At 35.3% G+C, this 24,341-nt stretch overlaps 1 protein-coding gene across 4 annotated transcripts in view; it reads right to left on the reverse strand.

Annotated features, from left to right (window-relative positions):
- MAP4K5 (mitogen-activated protein kinase kinase kinase kinase 5) overlaps nt 1-24,341 on the reverse strand; it is a 141,185-nt gene that overhangs the window by 15,908 nt on the left and 100,936 nt on the right. For 2 of the 4 annotated variants that reach the window (XM_027111192.1, XM_027111191.1), the window contains exons 16-28: nt 23,480-23,547; nt 22,015-22,057; nt 21,227-21,380; nt 20,199-20,296; nt 19,989-20,030; nt 19,016-19,100; nt 13,758-13,837; nt 13,396-13,456; nt 10,174-10,176; nt 9,976-10,090; nt 9,544-9,602; nt 6,986-7,089; nt 4,744-4,921 (exon numbers count right to left, since the gene is read on the reverse strand). In XM_027111192.1, coding sequence (XP_026966993.1) covers nt 4,744-4,921; nt 6,986-7,089; nt 9,544-9,602; nt 9,976-10,090; nt 10,174-10,176; nt 13,396-13,456; nt 13,758-13,837; nt 19,016-19,100; nt 19,989-20,030; nt 20,199-20,296; nt 21,227-21,380; nt 22,015-22,057; nt 23,480-23,547 — 1,090 coding nt within the window. Of the gene's footprint in view, nt 1-4,743; nt 4,922-6,985; nt 7,090-9,543; nt 9,603-9,975; nt 10,091-10,173; nt 10,177-13,395; nt 13,457-13,757; nt 13,838-19,015; nt 19,101-19,988; nt 20,031-20,198; nt 20,297-21,169; nt 21,381-22,014; nt 22,058-23,479; nt 23,548-24,341 lie in introns of all 4 variants that reach the window. The other 2 variants (XM_027111190.1, XM_027111189.1) reach the window with 1 other exon arrangement.

Raw genomic sequence — 24,341 nt, forward strand, 5'->3', positions numbered from 1 at the left:
TATGATTTCTTTCCTTCTGCTAACTTTGGGTTTTGTTTGTTCTTCTTTCTCTAGTTCCCTTAGGTGTAAGGTTAGATTGTTTATTTGAGATTTTTCGTTTCTTGAGGTAGGCTTGTATAGCTATAAACTTCCCTCTTAGAAATGCTTTTGCTGCATCCCATAGGTTTTGGATCGTTGTGTTTTCCTTGTCATTTGTCTCTAGGTATTTTTTATTTCCTCCTTGATTTCTTCAGTGATCTCTTGGTTATTTAGTAACGTATTGTTTAGCCTCCACGTGTTCATGTTTTTTACATTTTTTTCCCTGTAACTCATGTCTAATATCATAGCGTTGTGGTCAGAAAAGATGGCTGATATGATTTCAGTTTTCTTAAATTTACTGAGGCTTGATTTGTGACCCAAGAATGTTCCGTGTGCACTTGAGACAGAAGTGTAATCTCCTGTTTTTGGATGGAATGTCCTATAAATATCAATTAAATCTATCTGGTCCCTTGTGTCATTTAAAGCTTGTGTTTCCTTATTAATTTTCTGTTTGGATGATCTGTCCATTGGTGTAAGTGAGGTGTTAAAGTCCCCCACTATTATTGTGTTACTGTCGATTTCCTCTTTTATAGCTGTTAGCAGTTGCCTTATGTATTGTGGTGCTACTATGGTGGGTGCATATATAATTGTCATATCTTCTTGGATTGATCCCTTGATCATTATGTAGTGTCCTTCCTTGTCTCCTGTAACATTCTTTATTTTAAAGTCTATTTTATCTGATATGAGTATTGCTACTCCAGCTTTCTTTTGATTTCCATTTGCATGGAATATCTTTTTCCATCTCCTCACTTTCAGTCTGTATGTGTCCCTACATCTGAAGTGGGTCTCTTGTAGACAGCATATATATATATATATATATATATGTCTTGGTTTTGTATCTATTCAGCAAGCCTGTGCCTTTTGGTTGGAGCATTTAATCCATTCACGTTTAAGGTAATTATTGATATGTATGTTCCTGTGACCATTTTCTTAATTGTTTTGGGTTTGTTTTTGTAGGTCCTTTTCTTCTCTTGTGTTTCCCACTTAGAGAAATTCCTTTAGCATTTGTTGTAGAGCTGGTTTGGTGGTGGTGAATTCTTAGCTTTTGCTTGTCTGTAAAGCTTTTGATTTCTCCATCGAATCTGAATGAGATCCTTGCTGGGTAGAGTAATCTTGGTTTTACGTTCTTCCCTTTCATCACTTTAAGTATATCATGCCATTCCTTTCTGGCTTGTAGAGTTTCTGCTGAGAAATCAGCTATTAACCTTATGGGAGTTCCCTTGCATGCTATTTGTCATTTTTCCCTTGCTGCTTTCAATAATTTTTGTCTTTAATTTTTTCCAATTTGATTACTATGTGTCTCGGTGTGTTTCTCCTTGCGTTTATCCTGCATGGGACTCTCTGCAGTTCCTGGACTTGGGTGGCTATTTTGTTTTCCATGTTAGGGAAGTTTTTGACTATAATCTCTTCAAATATTTTCTCTGGTCCTTTCTCTCTCTTTTCTCCTTCTGGGACCCCTATAATGCGAATGTTGTTGAGTTTAACGTTGTCCCAGAGGTCTCTTAGGCTGTCTTCATTTCTTCTCATTCTTTTCTCTTTATTCTGTTCCGTGGCAGTGAATTCCACCATTTTGTCTTCCAGGTCACTTATCTGTTCTTCTGCTTCAGTCATTCTGCTACTGATTCCTTTTAGTGTAGTTTTCATTTCAGTTATTGTATTGTTCATCTCTGTTTGTTTGTTCTTTAATTCTTCTAGTGTTTGTTAAATATTTCTTGCATCTTCTCGATCTTTGCCTCCATTCTTTTTCTGAGGTCCTGGATCATCTTCACTATCATTATTTTGAATTCTTTTTCTGGGAGGTTGCCTATCTCCACTTCATTTAGTTGTTTTTCTGGGGTTTTATCTTGTTCCTTCATCTGGTACATAGCCCTCTGCCTTTTCCTCTCGTCTCTCTTTCTGTGAATGTGGTTTTTGATCCACAGGCTGCAGGATTGTAGTTCTTCTTGCTTCTCCTCTTGAAGCTTCTTATGAATATACTTTATGTCTTGTGTTCATGACACACTTGGGAATTCCAGGGCGGACCAGTGGTTAGGACTCAGCATTCTCACTGCCAGGGGCCAGGGTTTGATCCTTGGTCAGGGAACTAAGATCCTGCAAACTGCACTTCAAAAATTTCTCTTTTTATTTCAGCTAACATTTTTCTCTTGTTCTTCCCACTCAAGCTATCAAAAAATGTCCACATTTGCTGTCTCTATTTATTTACTTCCCACTCATCCTTTGCCATTGTAATCTCAGAGCAGTCATTCTTAACTACATCTCTTTGGGATACTCATAGATCCTCTCCCTTAAAAACTGCACATCTGAGCATAAACACATGTATTATTTTGGGTTTTGGTGGACCTCCCAAAGTTCATATATAGTGAAGAATCCAGATGTACAGAATTGGTAAACTGGTGTCCTTTGGCAACATTCCAAAAAATAGCTCTTCTCAGTAAAGGTATGTTCGTGCATTTATTCAACATTTATTGAGAGCTGATAAGTGCTAAGCACCATCCTTGGAGAAAAGGATACTGCAATAATACATCAAACTATGACTAAAAGAGTCTTGGAATAGGAGTTCATTTTAATTGTTACAGCTGTTGCCAGTTCAAGGCATGGCCTCAACAATCAACATACCTGGGAGATAGTTTAGCAATCATTTGTGAATATGGAAAAGCCTAATAAAGGCAGTCTCTGCTTTAGGGTGATTTGAATGTTTACCCTCAGAGTCCTGGCTCTCCTTAGGTAGTAATTTTGGGTCTGCCTTAATTTTAGCCTAGACAATGTTAAAAGTGGGTAGAACAGTTTGCCTCTGGCATTAAAAAACAAAACAAACAACAACAAAAACCCCTCAACCCTCAACCCTGCAAATTCACAAGAGGACTCCCTGAATGCCCAGCCTTAAGCAATGTAACCTCCTAATACATCAGAAGATAGTAGTTTGAAAGCTCACGTTAGATAATCATATGAAATGACTTTCTCTACACTATTATTATATACTAACCAATAAAAACAAGTTGGGGCTGTCTGCCAAACATGATCTTGGTTTTTAAATAAACTGACCCAAAACTCTTCTTTTTAGCAATAATTACATGATAGGAACACGTTTCTATTTGGGCTGTTTATATTTCATAATAAATGTCATTTCCACCTTTCTGTTAGCTATACCAGGAAGATATGCATCTACCTCAACCAAAAACATTATTAGAAAGAAAGGTGGGTGCAGGTGGGGTGGGAGGGTAAAAGAATACATTCCTACTTTATTCTACTGGAAATTATGATTTGGTCTACAAAGACAGTGATATTAGTCCAGGGCATGCTGGAACTGGCTTGTACTGGACTGCTAAATTTTCAGAGGTTTTGCAAGCCAGATAACATCAAGTTGGTAGTCTGAAATTGGCTGTGGTGGGAGTATTATACCACAGAAATAGGCAACTGCTACAAACCAGGCTTCTCTGCACCCAAGAGTCTATTGTTAAACATTTACTACTGATTCTGAATATGATATTAGTGCAGTTCTACATTAACTTAAGTAGCTGGGTTTTATAAAAGAGTTCTTATAATTTAGCCTATAAATGATCAAAAGCCAAAGATATTTAATAAGAACCTTCAAACTTATAATACTTGTTAACAGACTTCTTCTCGAGGTGATAAAGAATGTAACAGTGGTCAGAAATAAGTTATAACTAAAGCTTACTTGACTTCATATATAAAAATCGCTTGATAAATCTGGCTGACAATACACTAGCACAACAAAAACAGTAAACTGGCAAAATGAAGATCTTCATTTTACTTAATTTTTAACATGAATTCTTTAATATTTTATTTTTAAAAATTTAAAACTTTATTTATTTTGGTTGCACTGGGTCTTAGTTGCAGCAGGCAGGCTCCTTAGTTGTGGCTCACGGGCTTCGCTGCAGCTCGTGGGCTCCTTAGTTGCGGCCAGTGGGCTCCTTAGCTGTGGCTCATGGGCTCCTTAGTTGTGTCACGTGAACTCTTAGTTGCGGCATGCGTGTGGGATCTAGTTCCCTGACCAGGGATTGAACCCTTGTCCCCTGCATTGGAAGGTGGATTCTTAACCACTGCAGCACCAGTGAATTCCCTTGACATGAATTCTTGACTGATTTGTTCCAATTTTAAAGTTTGAAAATAAACTTCTCAACCTTTTCAGAGTTTTCACTGAGATATGTTTGATAAAATCCTAGGCTAACAAACCATTCTCAGAAAATGCAAGAGATATTTTCCTGTATCTTTAAATGGTAAAGCTTGGAGGCCACACATGAGAAGTTTCTATTCCAGTATGAAAAGTACCAGAACTCAATGATTTTAAGAAGTGTGGGGCGAAAGAACCGATAGGAAAAAAAATGTTATTTCTTTGCTTGAGAAGCTGATAAAATTTGAAAAGTATCTTAGAAAACTTAATTATTTAGTAAGTCCAAAGATTAACTGATAACAACTAAGACTTTTAAATGTCAGGACTCATTAAAATTTTCCTTGGTAAAATACTTTGTATCAAATTGCCTCAGGCAAATAGAGATCATAAACTATATGTACATGATCCTCTGGGCTTACTTGGGAAACTATGTTCTGAATCTTTATTTGAAAGAGCCCACGCAGGTTGAACCTATTCTGCTTCTTTTGCAGGCAAAAGCATCAATATTTTAACATAAAGTAAAAAACACTTACCTCCACCAATTTCTGTAAACCATGAAGATGCAGAGTTCAAATTGATTGTCTCAAACTGAACTACCTGATTTAATTCGGTGCCCTTGCTAATAGCTACACAGACCATAGGGTATTCCTGTTCTGGTATTACCAGCATTTCGAAAACATTCAAAGGACTTGGCAAAGGAAAATCAAAGTGCTGCAAAAAATAAACAGATGTATAATTTAGAAACAATCTCCTCATTCATATTGTTGAATAAATTCAACAGAAAGGCTTTCATTTTCTTAATTGATCTAAATCTAAAAAACGACTACCTCTTATCAGCACAAAAACAGACATATAGATCAATGGAACAGAAGAGAGAGCCTAGAAGTAAACCCATACACCTATGATTAATTAATCTACAACAAAGGAGAAAAGAATATACAATGGAGAAAAGACAGTCTCTTCAACAAGCAGTGTTAGGAAAGCTGGACAGCCTCATGTAAATCAATGAAGTTAGAACACTCCCTCACACCATATACAATAATAAACTCAAAATGGTTTAAAGACTTAAATATAAGATATAGCACCATAAAACTCTTAGAAGAGAACACAGGCAAAACATTCTTTGACAAAAATCACAGCAATATTTTCTTAGATCAGTCTGCCAAGGCAAAAAAATAAAAATAAATAAGCAAAAATAAACAAATGGGACGTAATCAAACTTAAAAGCTTTTAGCACAGCAAAGGAAACCATAAACAAAACAAAGAAAACGTCCAGAATGGGACAAAATATTTGCAAATGATGAAACTGACAAGGGGTTAATTTCCAAAATATAAACAGCTCATATAACTCAATATCAAAAAAACAACCAAATTGGGGCTTCCCTGGTGGTGCAGTGGTTGAGAGTCCGCCTGCCGATGCAGGGGATACGGGTTTGTGCCCCGGTCCGGGAGGATTCCACATGCCGCGGAGCGGCTGGGCCCGTGAGCCATGGCCGCTGAGCCTGCGCGTCCGGAGCTTGTGCTCCGCAGCGGGAGAGGCCACAACAGTGAGAGGCCCAAGTACAGCAAAAAAAAAAAAGAAAAGAAAAAAAAAACAACCAAATCAAAAAATGGGCAGAACACCTATATAGACATTTTCCCAAAGAAGACATACAGATGGCTAACAGGCACATGAAAAGTTGTTCAACATCACTAATTATTAGAGAAACGCAAATCAAAACTACAATGAGGTACCACCTCACAACAGTCAAAATGGCCATCACTAAAGAGTCTATAAATAATAAATGCTAGAAAGGGTGTGGAGCAAAGGGTACCCTCCTACACTGTTCGTGGGGATATAAATTGGTGCAGCCACTGTGGAGAACAGTATGGAGGTTCCTTAAAAAACTAAAAATAGAGCTAACATATGATCTAGCAATCTCACTCCTGGGCATATATCCAGAAAAGATGAAACTCTAATTTGAAAAGATACACGCACCCCATGCTGTTCACAGCGGCACTATTTACAACAGCCAAGACCAGAAACAATCCAAGTGCCCATCAACAGATGATTGGCATAAGAAAATGTGATTGATACACACACACACACACACACAGAGGAATATTATTCAGCCATAAAAGCAATGAAATATTGCCATTTGCAGAAACATGGATGGACCTAGAGAATACTATGCTTAGTGAAGTCAGACAAAGACAAATACTATATGATATTATTTATATGTGGAATCGAAAAAATAATACAAATGAATATATATACGAAACAGAAACAAACTCACAGACAGAAAACAAATAGGAGAGGGAGTGGGGGAGGGATAAATAAGAAGTATGGGATTAACAAACTACTATACATAAAATAGATAAGGAACAAGGATTTACTGTATAACACAGGGAACTATATTTAATATCTTTTAATAACCTATAATGGAAAATAATAACTGAATACTTTGCTGTATAACTGAAACTAACACAATACCATAATACTTCAATTAAAAAAAGGACTACCTTTAAATATCATGATAAGAATCAGTTTTCCATAAAAATATGTTTTAGAGACTTGGCCATATTCTTCTTTATGGCTGTGATATTTCTGGAAGTTTATTAACACAAGTTAAAGATAAAATCTTAAGAACACAAAAATCCCTAAACCCAATAAACACCTATAAATAACTATAAACATGCTAACCCTAGATGGTAGCATTGGGGTCTTATAATTTCAGGCTCAGTTATACATTAGTGTTTTCTAAATAAAAAAAATGTAAACAAAGTAACATATACCTTTATTAACATGAATTTCTGCATTGGCTCATACCACTGAAGTAAGACAATTCCAGACTGTAAAGCTCCACAGAGGTATTTATGTCCTGTGTAAGGGTTTCTGACTGGAAAGAAACAAAACAAAACAGACACACCCAAAACACTGAATATTTTTATATAAAAACAAAGTTTAGCTAAAAGCAATTACTAAGTTATACTCACCTAAAACCTAACCCAGCTTTCTGTATAAAGGCAGTGCTAATACATAGGAAAAACCAATTAAATGTGGCCTGCCACTGATACCAAACTATGAATGGAAGAATAATCATTTGAACTGTTAATTTAGGTGATAAAGGATAATTATTGTTTCTGTTCACTAGGATGATAAGAGTGCAGAAAGTAAAGAAAGATGATATCTTTTTCCTTTGGCTTTGTTATACCCTTTCCTTTTCACTCTCTTATCTCAATTTTAATTGTGTACATTTACTTCTAAACATCTTTAATATACTAGGTTCTTAAACATAAAAACAGTATTTTAAGCACCAAAACACCTAAACTATTTTACAATCTAAAGAGCTGCTTAAGTAAATGGACCAAAAAAGTGAATTCTAGGTCTAGTGAATAAAAAGGTCTAGAAGGCAACTGAAATCTATCATTCCATTTAAAAAAAAAAAAAAAATTTATTTATTTATTTTTGGCTGCATTAGGTCTTCATTGCTGTGCAGGGGCTTTTCTCTAGTTGCAGTGAGCGGGGGCTACCCTTTGTTGCAGTGCACGGTCTTATTGCGGTGGCTTCCTTTGTGGAGCATGGGCTTTAGGCATGCGGGCTTCAGTGACTGTGGTGCGTGGGCTCAGTAGTTGTGATTCACGGGCTCTAAAGCGCAGGCTCAGTAGTTGTGGTGTACGGGCTTAGTTACTCCGTGGCATGTGGAATCTTCCCAGACCAGGGATCAAATCTGTGTCCCCTGCACTGGCAGGCAGATTCTTAACCACTGTGCCACCAGGGAAGTCCTATGATTCCATTTTTGGTATAGTAGTTTACAGCTGTCTACTTAAGACAAGATGAAAATAATTAATTATTTTACAACTTAATAAAGATGTAACTTCCTTGACTCAAATCTACAGAAATTCACATTGGTCTTTCCTTCTCCCCAATTTGATTCCCATCAACAGTAATGTTTTGATTATAAGAGTAGTTATTTGCAGTAAGCTCTGTCTTAAGATATTTATGAGTTATACCTCAGATTGTAAGCATCGAGACCTTTCCCGAGTCAGAGATACTGGGAATCTGATAACAGAAATGGACCTGCATCTCCCTAGAAAAATGCTCGTGAAATCTGCTTATAACTAGAGAGTATGCTGTGGACCTAATGCAGCATGAAGATCAATGTTTAGGCTCACTGATTAAACAATAATAAACAGAAAGTTAGGAGCCCAGAATTTGAAGCCACAGACCAGGTGTGATCCCAGGTTCTGCTACTAGTGACATAAGTATCATAAGCTGTTTAAGGGTTAAGTGAGAGAAGATAATTATATAGCACAGAATTTCACCTTGCCCCAAAAGAGGTCTGGTCTTTGTCCTCTCTTCTGGGAGTTAATGTCTAAGCCTCAGGAATGTCATGCCTGACAGGAGTGTCTTTGTTTGCCTGGGGCCTTGGTCAACGTATACTGTAACAATATGATTTAGAGTGGGGGTTGGCGACACTGGATAGTCTCAGGGTGGGGGACAGTAATGCCAGAAAGACAAACCATGTAATTTAGGGTAGGGGCTTTGGGTCAGGCAATATCACTTGACCTCCAGAGGGGATGGATACTGAGACCAGCCATGTGGGCAATCAAGCATGCCTAAGTGATAGAGCCTTAATAAAAACTCTGGACACTGAGGTTGCTGAGTAAGCTTCCCTAGTTGGCAATGCTCTGTGTGTATTGTTACACATCACTGTCAGAAAAGTAACACTGTCCATACGCTGTCTATTAGTCCATGGAGAAAGGACAACAGAAGCTCTACATCTGGCATTTTTCCTGGATTCTGCCCTATGCACTTCTTCCCTTGGCTGATTTTAATCTATATACTTTCCCTGTAATAAACCACAACCAGAGTATAACCACTTTCAGTGAATTCTGTGAGTCCTTCTAGTGAATTATTGAACATGAAGGTGGTTTGGGGAACTCCCCAAACCTGTAGTTGGTATCAGAAGTGAGTGGTTTTGTGTGGACTCTTCCCTCTAACTTCATAGTTGGCCAAAGTCCTGAAATAATAATGTTCATAAAACACTAAGCAATAACCATTAAATAAATGGTAAGTGTCAAATGAAAGCTAGGATATCAGCAGAGATAGAGCCTTACGGACTATGGTTAAAAAATTCGAGGAACATTATGCTCTGAGAAAGCATCAGAGCAATTATCTTCAAGCATTTTTATGTCCAACTATACATTCCTGAGCTTCAATGGCCCCTTAACTCCTTATTAGAACAAATATAAAGCCTACCTTCCTTCACTTAATACTATAAGACTCTACAGATAATTTTGAAGATGTTAAAAGTTCTAATCATCCAGTTTGAGAAACAGCATTTACTCACCTATGCAACATTTGTGGCAGCCTTTTGTATCAGGAATCTTTGTTGTTAAAGCGAACTTTCTGAAAATGTAAGACAACATAAATGTACTCTACTGCAGTGGTTCCCAAACAGTGAGTGATGGGTGAATCAGTTCCATCAGAACCAGTCAAGGAGCTCTAAGAACCACCGTTTTAACTCTGACCCCAAACTATCTGATTTTGTAGAACTGAGGCAGGACCTGGGAATCTATATTATAAAACTTCTATGGATGATTGACATAGACAGTCAAGTTACAAGACACTTATCTTTTGAATTCTAGATGACATTTACTTTAGTGTAAACTACCTTTCAAAATTAAGACAAAGGAAGTTTTTTAGTGGGCAAGGAAGACTGGCTGTTTTAAAAATAAACACTAATTCCCCTCACTCCCAGGAGAATCAAAATATTTTGTACCTTGGTAGTATGCGGTCTGGAAACCTATGAGTTTGAATATGGGCAGCTAGTCCTGGTTTTTTGGCTTGTTCAAACAAAGCTATAAGATTATGAGAGTAGAGTTGAAAGGTTTTTCCTATAAAAGAGAAACATGTTATTTTTATTAGAATTACTTAAAGCAGAGAAATACTATTTTCAAGCAAAAGAAAAGATAATTACCTTCTAAAATGATGAGTCCAGCCATGTTCAAAAAACCAAGCAAAACAGAGAAAAACACAAACAAAAAAACCTAGTTAATACTATTTTGAAAGATAATAAGTAAAATGAGTTTTAACAAAGTAGATAATTTTGTTTCCCAGTACATAAATTAGATATATTCTGACTAATAGGTGATCTGGGCAGAATATATGTAAACCTTAATGAAGCCAACATAGGAAAAGAAATTGTTAAACACTGTACAACAGAGTGAGTTACAATGATGTACATGTGATTATTTCAGTACAACATGGAAAATTATATAACTATACCACATTATCTTTCTCAGATAGTCCTATTTATCAATAATCTACCACATTACCTTGGATTAAAAACTGTTTGTGAATGAAGTCTTAAAGATAACACTGAAATACTAAGAAAAATAAAGCAAACTATCATAGGATACAGTAGGGCTACAATTATATCCTATAATTTATATGGGATAATAGAGCTACAATTTCCATATAATCAAAACCACAGCTGTATTAAAAAGGGGAATATATGGTAAACATTTTCTGACTCATTATATACATCACATGGTACTATAACAACCCAAAATAGTATTTTATTATTTTACTACTGGAAAACATGAAAAAAAAATGGTTTTACCCTCAACAAAATTTTCTGTATTTTCTCAAAATGCAAACATTCTGCCTAACATTATACCATCCTTCCTTTCTCCAGTACCACTTTATATATAACTAGCTACCCAAGCAGCTAACACATGTGCATGTATGTGCACACATGCAAAGAAATGCAGACCCTTAAACGGAACGTTTTCTCCTATTGAGCACTGCTACCTATCTTCATTCAGTTCCACAGGTCATTTTGACTACATTTGGAAAGAACCAATTTATAGGCTAATTTTTCCCTGCCTTTCTGTAGTTATTTTATAAATATACAAGATGTACTCTGTGTGGCTTTTAAGCTTATTCCCAAAGACAGGTATAAATAGGGATAAAAGCAGTAAGAGAGTTAGAGGAAAGTGACTCTATATGAATACAACTCAGAATTGTTAATTCAAACAGATCTGGGTTTAAGTTTATTTTCATAATAGTAATATGATATATTAATATTTTATTAAACAAAAGTAAAAAAACTGGGGGAAACATAATCAAAATCAAAGAGATTAAATATTTTGAGGACCCCAGTTTTTTAAAAGACATTTATAGACAATCAAATAATATGCTCTTTGTATACACTGTCATCAGCTCAAATACATACAAATTCCTGAAGACTCTCTACTAGGCGATGGTTAGTAGACGAGTTTAAGTTATACACACTCACACACACATACTTAAAATTATGAAAACGGCATTTCTTAAATTAGGCCACAATTCATAATGATCTGTCAGTGAGTTAAAACTATATCAGCACTGATGCTTTAAAGCATAAGTAGCTGAAAGGTACACTTAATAATGAAAAGCCTGACAGTACAGTAAATAAGAGCTAGGATGTAATCATCACGTATCTATTGAGATACAGAGCATGAAAGAGTATCAAACAAAAAAACTGAAAAAAATTTAAGAAATGTTGAAATAATTTTTCAAAGTGGAGAAAGGGATAAATGCTACTTAAATAGTTGATAGCATTAGGATTAAGGAACAGAGAGAAATAATTAACTACCTTGTATAGTGGTCCCACCAGAGTATTGTTCTAGGACCCCCTGCGGATACCAAAATGTGAGGTCCCTTATAAAAAGTCCCTTATATAAAATGGTGTAGTACTTGCATATAACCTATGCCCATTCTTCCACATACTTTATATCATCTCTAGATTATGTATGATACCTAATATAATGTAAATGCATGTAAATAGTGACCCAGTGCCTGGCAAATTCAAGTTTTGTTTTTTCGGAACTTCCTGGAATTAAAAAAAAATTCTATCTTTGAATTGAATCTGTGCATGCAGATACAGAGGGCCAACTGTACTCTACTATCAGAATGAAAGCGAGCAGCAAGCCTTTAGGTAGCCACTTAAATCTAAAATGTAAGAAAATAGGTTCTGGCAGGTAACAATTAGGGGAAAAAAGCCTAAACACCACCCACCCACCCCCAACAACAACGAAAAAAGAAAAATACAAACAACAAAATTAGAATAGGTTGTTCTGGAACCCATTTGATTATTTATAAGACTTGAAAGCATTGGTCCAAGTTCATTAATAAATATGTGGTCCAGAATAACATGAATTCCACCAGCAAGCATCTGTAAGTCTTCACAGTTTTCTAAGTACTTTGGATATCTCACTTGATCCTCACAGCAATCTTGTGAGGCTGTTATTGTTACCATCATCATTATGTTACAATTAAGAAAACTGGGCACAGCAACATGGATGGACTTAGAGATTATCACACTTAAAGTGAAGTAAGTCAGAAAGAGAAAAATGAATACCATATGGTATCACTTATATGTGGAATCTAGAATATGACACAAAGGAAGCTATCTACGAAACAGCAACAGACTCACAGACATAGAGAACAGACTTATGGTTGCCAATGGGAAGGGGGAGTGGGGGAGGGATGGATTGGGAGTTTGAGATTAGTAGATGCAAACTATTATATACAGAATGTTTAAACAACAAGATCCTACTGTATAGCACAGGAAAGTATATTCAGTATCCTGTGATAAACCATAATGGAAAAGAATATGAAAAAGAATGTATATATATGTATAACTGAATCACTTTGTTGTACAGCAGAAATTAACATGACACTAAGCCAACTATACTTCAATAAAAAATAAATTAAAAAATGAAGATATAATTTATGAAAAAAAAGAAAACTGAGGCTGAGAGACAAGAGACAGTGATTGGCTCAAGATTACAAAGAAAGGAAGCATCTGGATCCTCTGATTCTTTCCCTTCGACTGCTGATTCTCAGTGGAAGGCAGGGAGGTGATAGTAACAGAGACTGTGGAGAAGGGGATGGCCTCAGGGAACAATCACTGTCATGTTCTCCAACTGTGTAGTTCCTGGGCAGGTATGGGAAGTACTGCTCTGACAACAAGGTTCCTTCTCAAAGTTTCTTCCAGTTCTACAACTGTAAAAAATACCTGCAAGTCTCAAAAGTTAACTATACTAGATTATAATTACCCTGATTAACAACATTTTAAAGTAATGTGTATTAAAATTACATTTCTCTGCTCATCCATTGTTTATTTTTCATATCATTTTTATCATATACATACCTGACAATGACATTAAAGTATTATTGATGACATAGAGCCAAGTACATTTCCGTGGAAATAACTATTAAGAAAAAAAAAGGTAATTAAAACTCTCCAATTTTCATTCCCTTACCCCTTAACTTCCAAACTGCAACAGTCTGAAAGAGTAGAAAAATAAGCATTTTCTACCTTTCAGTAAATTACCAAAACCTTATGGAAAAAAATCTTTCAACATGAATATGTGAAGAGTACAATTTCACCCCTTTAAATATTTAAATCATAAAAATTAAAACTGAGGCCCATTATAAATTGCTTTAAAATTAAGATATTTACTTTATTCAATTGACTCAAACTAATTTTTTGAGTTAAAACTCCTAAATTACCTGTTCCATCGTTGCCTCATGTAGTTCATTGAGATTCAATGTATAAATACCATCTTCAGTTCCAAAAATAATGTACTGATCTAAAATAGTTGAGATAAATCACCAGAATTTACTATCATTTTCTGAAATCATTCACTAAAATAATGGCCCTATATTTTAATGGTATTAAGAGTTAGATAGCCACCCACCAATCCAAAGAAAAGTTATTTTCTAAAACCCATGCTACCTTCTTTACCTCTTTCCCCAACTCTTTATTTTTTAAAAGTAGATATATTTTCTGTTACTAACTCTGCTTTATCTTACTATAAAATCCTTTTTTAAAACACAATTTTCATTACATGTCATTTATTCAAACATAAGTGAATAAATGAGAAAGAAGGGAAATTGTCAATAGATGTCAATGGATTGTCAACAGATGCTAAAACTAGTCAGTGAAAGTCTAATGAGCAAGAGGATATTTATGAAGTCTCAGTGAGTCTTCACACTAATTATGTGTTAATTACTTTGGGAAATTAAATAATTACACAATTACTTAGAAAGGGAAAAATAGGAACTTGACAGAAGAGAAGGCTAGTGAACACCACCTTAACCAACTGGTCAGTGTTAATATCACTAGTATTTGGACAAGCTGATACCATGTGCCTCCTGATATGATGGACTGAGAAGAGCACAAAAACATTTGTCTGATATTCCTGCCCAAAATGCATAACGTGATCTAAGCATGAGGATTCATCAGACAAACTCAAATTAAGGGACATTATACAAAATAAGCAGCCTCAAAATGGTAAGATCAAGAGAGAAAGAAAGGTTGAGAAACTGTTCCAGACTAAAGCAGACTAAAGGCATGGTAGCTAAATCCAACATATGAACTTGAACTGGACGTTGGATTGGGGAAAAAAGGGGGGAGAAGATGATAAAAGACATTACTGGGATAATTAATAAAATTTAAATATGGACTGTGGATTAAAAGACAGTATTATATCAATGATAAACTCCCTGATGTTTATAAATGTACTGTGATTATGTAACAGATCATTCTTGTTCCTAGAAAATACAAACTGAAGTATAAGGGGAAGAGGAGCATGATGTCCACAACTCACTCTGAAGTGATTCAGAAAAAAATTCACATATAGACAGAAAAGAGTAAAACAAATGTGGCAAAAGGATGAACATACACACACTACTGTACATAAGACAGATAACCAACAAGAACCTACTGTATAGCACAGAGAACGCTATACAATATTCTGTGATAACCTATGAGAAAAGAATCTAAAAAAGAAGAGATATATGTATATGAGTAACTGAATCACTTTGCTGTATATCTGAAACTAACAAAACATTGTAAATCAACTATACTAAAATAAATAAATAAATAATCTGATGGTGAGGGTGTCAAAAAAAGAAACAACTGATGATTCTGAGTATATAGGAGTTTCTTGTACTACAATATTTCTCTAAATAACCCAAGATCACTGAAGAAATCAAAGAGGAAATGAAAAAATCCCTAGAGACAAATTACAATGAAAACACGACGACCCAAAACTGATGGGATGCAGCAAAAGCAGTTCTAAGAGGGAAGTTTATAGCAATACGAGCTTACCTCAAGAAACAACAAAAATCTCAAATAAACAATCTAACCTTACACCTAAAGGAACTAGAAGAAGAATAAACAAAACCCAAAGTTAGTACAATGAAAGAAATCATAAAGAACAGAGCAGAAATAAATGAAATAGAAGCAAAGACAACAACAGCAAAGATCAAAAAAACTAAAAGCTGGTTCTTTGAGAAGATAAACAAAATTGATAAACTATTAGCCAGACTCAACAAGAAAAAGAGGGAGAGGACTCAAATCAATAAAATTGGAAATGAAAAACGAGAAGTTACAACAGACACTGCAGAAATACAAAGCATCCTAAGAGACTACTACAAGCAACTCTATGCCAATAAAATGGACAACCTGGAAGAAATGGACAAATTTTTAGAAAGGTATACCTTCCAAGACTGAACCAGGAAGAAATAGAAAATATGAACAGACCAATCACAAGTAATGAAATTGAAACTATGATTAAAAATCTTTCAACAAACAAAAGTCCAGGACCAGAAGGCTTCATAGGTGAATTCTACCAAACATTTAGAGAAGAGCTAACACCCATCCTTCTCAAACTCTTCCAAAAAATTGCAGAGGAAGGAACACTCCCAAACTCATTCTATGAGGCTAATATCACCCTGATACCAAAACCAGACAAAGATATTACAAAAAGAGAAAATTACAGACCAAATGCACTGATGAATATAGATGCAAAAATCCTCAACAAAATACTAGGAAACAGAATCCAACAACACACTAAAAGGATTATACACCATGATCAAGTGGGATTTATCCCAGAGATGCAAGGATTCTTCAATATACGCAAATCAATGTGATATACCATACTAACAAACTGAAGAATAATATCCATATGATCATCTCAATAGATTCAGAAAAAGCTTTTGACAAAATTCAACACCCATTTATGATAAAAACTCTCCAGAAAGTGGGAATAGAGGGAACCTACCTCAACATAATAAAGGCCATATATGACCAACCCACAGAAAACATTCTCAATGGTGAAAAACTGAAAACATTTCCTCTAAGATCAGGAACAAGACAAGGGTGTCCACTCTCACCACTGTTATTCAACATAGTTTTGGAAGTCCTAGCCATGGCAATCAGAGAAGAAAAAGAAATAAAAGGAATACAAATTGGAAAAGAAGAAGTAAAAGTGTCACTGTTGCAGATGACATGATACTATACATTGAGAATCCTAAAGATGCTACCAGAAAACTACTAGAGCTAATTAGTGAATTTGGTAAAGTTGCAGGATACAAAATTAGTGCACAGAAATCTCTTGCATTCCTATACCCTAATGATGAAAAATCTGAAAGAGAAATTAAGGAAACACTCGCATTTACCATTGCAACAAAAAGAATAAAATACCTAGGAATAAACCTACCTACGGAGGCAAAAGACCTGTATGCAGAAAACTATAAGACACTGATGAAAGAAATTAAAGATGATACCAACAGATGTAGATATATACCATGTTCTTGGATTGGAAGAATATTGTCAAAATGACTATACTACCCAAGGCAATCTACAGATTCAATGCAATCCCTATCAAATTACCCATGGCATTTTTTACAGAACTAGAACAAAAAAATCTTAAAATTTGTATGGAGACACAAAAGACCCTGAATAGTCAAAGCAGCCTTGAGGGAAAAAAAAGGAGATGGAGGAATCAAACTCTGTGACTTTGAACTATACTACAAAGCTACAGTAATCAAGACGGTATGGTACTGGCACAAAAACAGAAATATAGATCAATGGAACAGGATAGAAAGCCCAGAGATAAATCCACACACCTATGGTCAACTAATCTACGATAAAGGAGGCAAGGATATACAGTGGAGAAAAGAGAGTCTCCTCAATAAGTGGTGCTGGGAAAACTGGACAGCTACGTGTAAAAGAATGAAATTAGGACACCTCTTAACACCACACAAAAATAAACTCAAAATGGATTAAAGACCTAAGTGTAAGGCCAGACACTATAAAACTCTTAGAGGAAAACATAGGAAGAACACTCTTTGACATAAATCACAACAAGATATTTTTTGATCCACCTCCTATAGTAATGGAAATAAAAACAAAAATAAATGAATCGGACCTATAAAACTTAAAAGCTTTTGCAAAGCAAAGGAAACTACAAACAAGATGAAAAGACAACCCTCAGAATGGGAGAAAATATTTGCAAATGAATCAACGGACAAAGGATTAATCTCCAAAATATATAAACAGCTCATGCAGCTCAATATTAAAAAAAAACAAGCAAGCCTATCAAAAAAGGGCAGAAGACCTAAACAGACATTTCTCCAAAGAAATGGCCATACAGATGGCCAAGAAGCACATGAAAAGCTGCTCTGAATCATTAATTATTAGAGAAATGCAAATCAAAACTACAGTGAGGTATCACCTCACACCAGTTAGAATGGGCAACATCACAAAATCTACAAACAAGAAATGGTGGAGAGAGTGTGGGAATGTAAATTGATACAGCCACTATGGAGAACAGTATGGAGGTTCCTTAAAAAACTAAAAATAGAACTACCATATGACCCAGCAATCCCACTACTGGGCATATACACTGAGAAAACCGTAATTCAAAAAGACACATGCACCCCAATGTTCACTGCAACACTATTTACAATAGCCAGGTCATGGAAGCAACCTAAATGCCCATCAACAGATGAATGGATAAGGATGTGGTATATATATACAATGGAATATTACTCAGCCATAAAAAGGAACGAAATTGGGTCATCTGTAAAGACATGGATGGATCTAGAGACTGTCATATAGTGTGAAGTAAGTTAGAAAGAGAAAAACAAATATATATTAACGCATACACGTGGAACCTAGAAAAATGGTACAGATGAACCAGTTTGCAGGGCAGAAATAGAAACAGAGATGTAGAGAACAAACGTATGGACACCAAGGGGGGAAAGTGGCGGGTGGGGGTGGTGGTGGCGGTGTGATGAATTGGGAGATTCGGATTGACATATATACACTAATATGTATAAAATAGGTAACTAATAAGAACCTGCTGTATAAAAAATAAATAAAATTCTAAAATTCTAAAAAAATGAAAGACACCATGTGATTACACATATACAAAAAAAGTTAACATTTACTACTTTTGTTTTTATCCTTCTTTCTCTGTACACACATTTTTGTTTTCATTTTCTTAACTGTTTAAGTTATGAGCATGATACCCCTTTATTCCTAAATATTTGTGTGCATTTCTTAAAAAAAAATAAAAAGGTCTTATACAACGACAGAACAATGATCGAAATCAGGATATTAACACTGAAACAATACTATTTTCTAATATTCTGATTTTACTGAAAGCGATTATCGTCTCAGTATTATTGTCCTTTTACATAAATGAAAATGCAAAATCATGGTTGCAATCAGTTGTGATGTCTCTTTAGTCTCCTTTAAGCAGGAACTGTTCCTGTATACTCACTCTTGAATTCTGATGCCTTAAACTAAAACTATTTACCTATTTAGGTTGTTACATTAAATAGTATAATACCTACACTCCTTAGTCTCTAAGTTGAACTTTTAAAGTAAAAAGCCCTCAGTTCACTGATCATAAGGATCTTTTCTGATAATAAATATTTTGTTGGAGATATATATAAAAATTCAGAAATGTTACCTTTTGTATCAGGATGTATCCAGGATGTTGCACAATTTATTTTCAAAGGACAGCCATCAAAGACTTTGGAAAAACATGCTCCCATCTTATTTATAAAGAAAGAAATGTTGACTTATTTGATTAGATAATTTTATACATTCTTAGAAAATAGCTAAGATTATTATGAAATGTTAAACTAACTCTTATTTGCATATATTTATGGTCTCATTACAAAATTCATATTTTGATATAATTTAACCCTTTCGATGAAGAGAGTTTTATACTGTTTCCTTGTGTAATCCACTACTTTACAGCAAAAATATCAAATTTATCAAAACGTCTACATATGTCAATGATACATTCTAGGAATTTTACATCACTACTTATCTTTAGGACTAACATTTAATAATGGGAAACAATGAATGATTTTATTGAGTAACATCATAGTGATTATAATTGCAGTATACCTCCATAATAGTGATAAGAGACAAAAGACTGATATTTACACTAAACTTTTACTATACAAAAAGGCACAATTTATAAGGTACCCATTCATACGACTGGCTGAACTACCTTAGGTAGGTTCTACTGAAGGGCCAGAGAACAAGAGTTAACAGAAGCTTCCCTGTTCCTTTTCACTGTGTATAGTTCAGTGTAAAAATGGCTTCAGGGGTAGAAAGATATTTAACCAACATAATGAAGAGGACACAGTACTAGTAATATCATCACATTAAAATTAAATTGGCCTCTGTAGGCTAATCAGAGAACCCAACTGTCCGTATTTATAAAAAGTGAAATTTACCCAATTCTAACTAACTCACTCAAATTAGGGTACATGATTTGATCCATGGTATATCCAAATGCATTTAATGCCTTTGTATTTTATGAATCCTTCCTTTCAATGGCTCAAGATACTTGATAGCAAATAAACAATATTCTGTTGCTTCTAAAGAGAGAAAAATTGGCAAATGGTTCACATAAAAATATTCCTTACCAGCACTTTTGGGGTGGGTGGGAGGCCATTGATTACTGGTTTCTGTGGGAAAAGTGATTTTTAATACTGTAAGACCTCTTAAAGCCTTAAGAAAAACTTTATACATTTAGAAATCCAGTTATTCAAACTCTTGAATTAAACAGACTATGCCCTTTATATGATAAATACAGTATTATTTACAACTAATCACCAAACACCTGTTATACCTACAGGGAAATCTCGCTTGTCCTTTTTTCGTGGTAACTGTGGTGCTTGCGCTGATCCTTCTGTGTTTTCACTAATGAGTTTTGAAATACCATCACCATTTCCTAAAGAGAATCATGGTTAAAAGTTGAATGACCATACAAGTAAGTACTTTCCTTGAAAAATAATTTCCCCTTCCCCCCCAGTACTTGTTTTCCATTTGGGTGTTCCTTTATAGGGACATATTCTCTACTGTCAGATGAGTTAAAGTATCTCTGGTGCCTTTCTCTAGCTCATGTAGAGGCAGCACTGCATCTATAGCAGTGGTCTTAATCCATGAAAACAACAAATGTCTTTCCACATTGTGAGAAAAATGAAATCTGACCTACTAATGCTGATATTCAAGGCCTTTCATGATTTAACTTCACCCTACCTTTTTAAGTCCTATCTCCCAGTATATACCCTTCAAAAGCTCACACTTCTACCATACTAGACTGTACTTCCAATACATTCTAGATTTTCCTGCTTCAGTGCATTTGTTCATTCTTTCTTGTTCTCTAAGAATGCCTGTCAGTATTGGTTCCACCTATTAAAGGCTCACCAAGCCCTTTAAACCTCTGCAAGGGCCTACCTCCTCTGTTCCCTATCCTTATCTCCCTCAGAGATCTCTTGCATTGTTACGTATAGTTACTTACTGTAGGAGACACTTAAACAAAATGTCTTGTCTGATATTATGTGCACATTGGTATAACTTCTGCTATAGACCCTGAACTTCCAGAGGGCAGGGTCATCCATTCATCTTTCTAGATCCTATAATATTTAGTAAGGGATCAAATTAGGGTTGAATTGGATTGAATCTATTTATAGTCCACCCATGTGGAACTTTAAAGAAGCTTCACAAAGCTTCAAACAGTAATAAGATTGACTAAAGAAAAAAGACATTCTTTAAAATATGAACAAAATGGCTTTCTTTTCAGCCTTCACTTTGATTTATTTACCGAGATCACAGTATCTAGCTGTATGCACTCCAGGCCTGCTGATACTGCTAGCCATACCAATAGAGGAAGTCTCAGCTACAGGACCACAACTTGGGCTACTCTGTCTTCTGAGAACTTGGGGAGCTCTGTTCTCTGAATCAGGACAACGTTTTACAGTTGATGATTTTTCTTCATCTTGGAGGTTGTCTTCAGGGTAACTGCTTATCCTTGGCTAGTTGATAATAAGACACGGAAGTACTTTAATACATTTGGACATAAAACATTAACACTTTGTTATTATTATGCATCAAAGACTTTAGGGGGAGGAGAATATGCCTTTTTTTCTTTCTCCTGTATAGTTCAATTCACTGGGCCAAGTAAGCAAGGCAAGCAAGAGCTGAGTTACTATCCCAACACAACTATGAACTTGCCATGTGACTTTTAAGCAGCCCTAACCCCAAACTGATAACGTTTTTATAACCAATAAAATCACATACATAATCCACAAAATATTTAATAACTACAAACAAGCAAGGAAAGTGACTTAATAAAGTATGACTCTAGTGCACTGTCCAACTGTAGTAATAAATGAGGACTGTAAATGATAAACTCCCCTCCATGTGGTCAAGTATTGCCTCAAATGAGTAATAACCTATCTTTGCCTTTTTCTAATAGCTATAAAAATATTATATTTCTCATGAAATCTTCTTTAATATATTTTTACATCTTCATAATAATGCTCTTGAGGAAAACTGTACCCTAAAATATGTTTAAGAGAATTTTGAATAAATTCAATGAAGTTCTTTAAAAAATTTATTTTATTATTTAAACAAGGATATATTGTTGAAAATCTTTAAGTAGCTCACCTTAGGAGGTAGGGGAGGTGGTATTGCACGTTTTGAGGTTGATCTAATACAAAGAGAAAAATGCAATTTAGATGGTGATAAATGACAACATAAAACACAGAGAGAGCATTACATGTGCATTAAAATCTGCTTCTATTCAGGGGATATGAAAGACAATTAGACCATGGTACAGAGTATTTTTAAAAGCTACAGGAAGACCTAAGATCTCATTCTGTCAAACTGTATTAGTATGACTATAAAATAGAGTTTTTATAAAGTGAATATGAAGTATTTTTTACTTTATCGTTATGCTTTGCAACATTTAATATGTAATAAAAATGAAATTAAACTTAGTAGTGAAAAAGAGATTCAGAATTTTAGAGTTGGAATCCACAGTGAATCATAGATTCAAATGGCTGATCATCAAACCCTTTGTTACTCCAAGTGGGGTCCACAGATGAGCAACATTGGTATCACCTGGAAACTTTTTTTTTTTTTCTGGCTGCACAACACAGCTTGCAGGATCTTAGTTTCCCAACCAGGGATTGAACCAGGGCCCTCAGCAGTGAAAGTGCAGAGTCTTAACCCCTGGACTGCAAGGGAATTCCCATGGAAACTTTTATAAATGCACCCTCTAGACCTACTTAATCAGAATCTGCATTTTACCAAGATTTCCAGGTGATCCTCCAGGCACATCAAAACTTGAGAATCACTCATCTAGCCCACTGGTTCCACACATTTATCCATAGTCATTGCAATCAATTGGGAAGCTTTCAGGATTCTTAAATTCCACTCCCAAAGACTGTATTCTATAGCAGGGGTTAGCAAACTTTTTCTATAAAGGGTTAGACAGTAAACTTTGTAGGCTTTATGAATCATATAGTGGTCACAGTGGTCTTCTTTTGATTTTTTTTCAAACATTAAAAAATGTAAATATCATTCTAGTTTGTAGGATGTACAAAAATAGGCATTGGGCCAGATCTGGTTTATAGGCTTACAGGCCATACTCTGCTAACCCCAGATCCATAGGCCTAATGTGGGGATTCAGGAATCTGTATTTCCAAAGAGCTCTCTAGGCACTGCAATGGACTAATAGGTTTGGAACAACTCATCTAGGTCAGCCCTGTCACTTAATCGTTGAGGAAAGACAGGTCTAGAATATGAAGTAACCACATTGCAGAGACAGAACTGGGGCTTTCTGATTCCTACTATCGTATTTTTTCCCATGAGATCATGTAGCTCATCTTTCAGTATATTAACACCACACATACTGTATTTTGATTTAAAGAACAAAACCACAAAGCCTTAATGATCAACACATTATGCCTTTGGGCAATTTAAAGAAGTCAGAAGCTTTTCACTGACAAAAGGCATAGTATAACTTTTATAAGAAAAAAATTAAAGCTTATTAGAATAAAGCACTCCCCATCAAATACTGTTCTTATATAATTAAGTAAAATAAAGTTAAGCTAGAAAAACAACTTACTTGCCAGTATTTGCACCATCAACAAAAGGATTCCACCGTAACAGAAAGTTTGGGTCTGAAGATACTCCCTGTGAAGGTAAAAAAGAGTTTAAAAAGTTACCTTATAACAGGTGTCATTCATTTTATTTGATTCAAGAACACACTCATTGTCATGATTATTAATCATCTTGGCTTTCAACGGTTTAATCTCTAGCTACATTTGCTGTCATTTGACACATTTACGTCAATAACTCATTATTAGATGACTTAAACTTAACAGAATCTATAAACATACTTACAGCTTAAAATGTGACAAGCCCTCTTTACCAATATATTGGTAAAGTATATTCCAAAGCAAAACAAAAATGTTAACTTTGAATTATGTGCATCACTACTCCATTAGCATGGAGAACTAAACACTGTATTATTCAATCACCTTTAATTTACTGGTGCCACACTTTTTCTGACTAGCATGGAAATTGAAAATTTATTGTCCAGCAACACATACAGTAGGAAGAGCACCACTTGCAGATGTTAAGAATGAAGAGATCCATTAACAGAAGACAATTACTCTAAAAACTATATTTACTATCAGTTAAAAATAAAGTAGATGTTAGGATAACATCTAGGCTGACTCTAATAATATTTTGCTCAATCTATTGTTTCTTTCTTTTTAGTTAAGGAAAGGGTTAACCAAATAGTAATCTCAAAATAAGAGCAATGGTTAAAAAAAAAAAAAAAGAAGCGGGCTTCCCTGGTGGCGCCGTGGTTGAGAGTCCGCCTGCCGATGCAGGGGACGCGGGTTCGTGCCCCGGTCCGGGAAGATCCCACATGCCGCGGAGCGGCTGGGCCCGTGAGCCATGGCCACTGAGTCTGCGCGTCC

This window comes from Aethalodelphis obliquidens, unplaced genomic scaffold (genome assembly GCF_003676395.1).
Source record: "Aethalodelphis obliquidens isolate GAN/ISIS:26980383/991018 unplaced genomic scaffold, ASM367639v1 scaffold10, whole genome shotgun sequence".
Taxonomy (NCBI): Eukaryota; Metazoa; Chordata; class Mammalia; order Artiodactyla; family Delphinidae; genus Aethalodelphis; species Aethalodelphis obliquidens.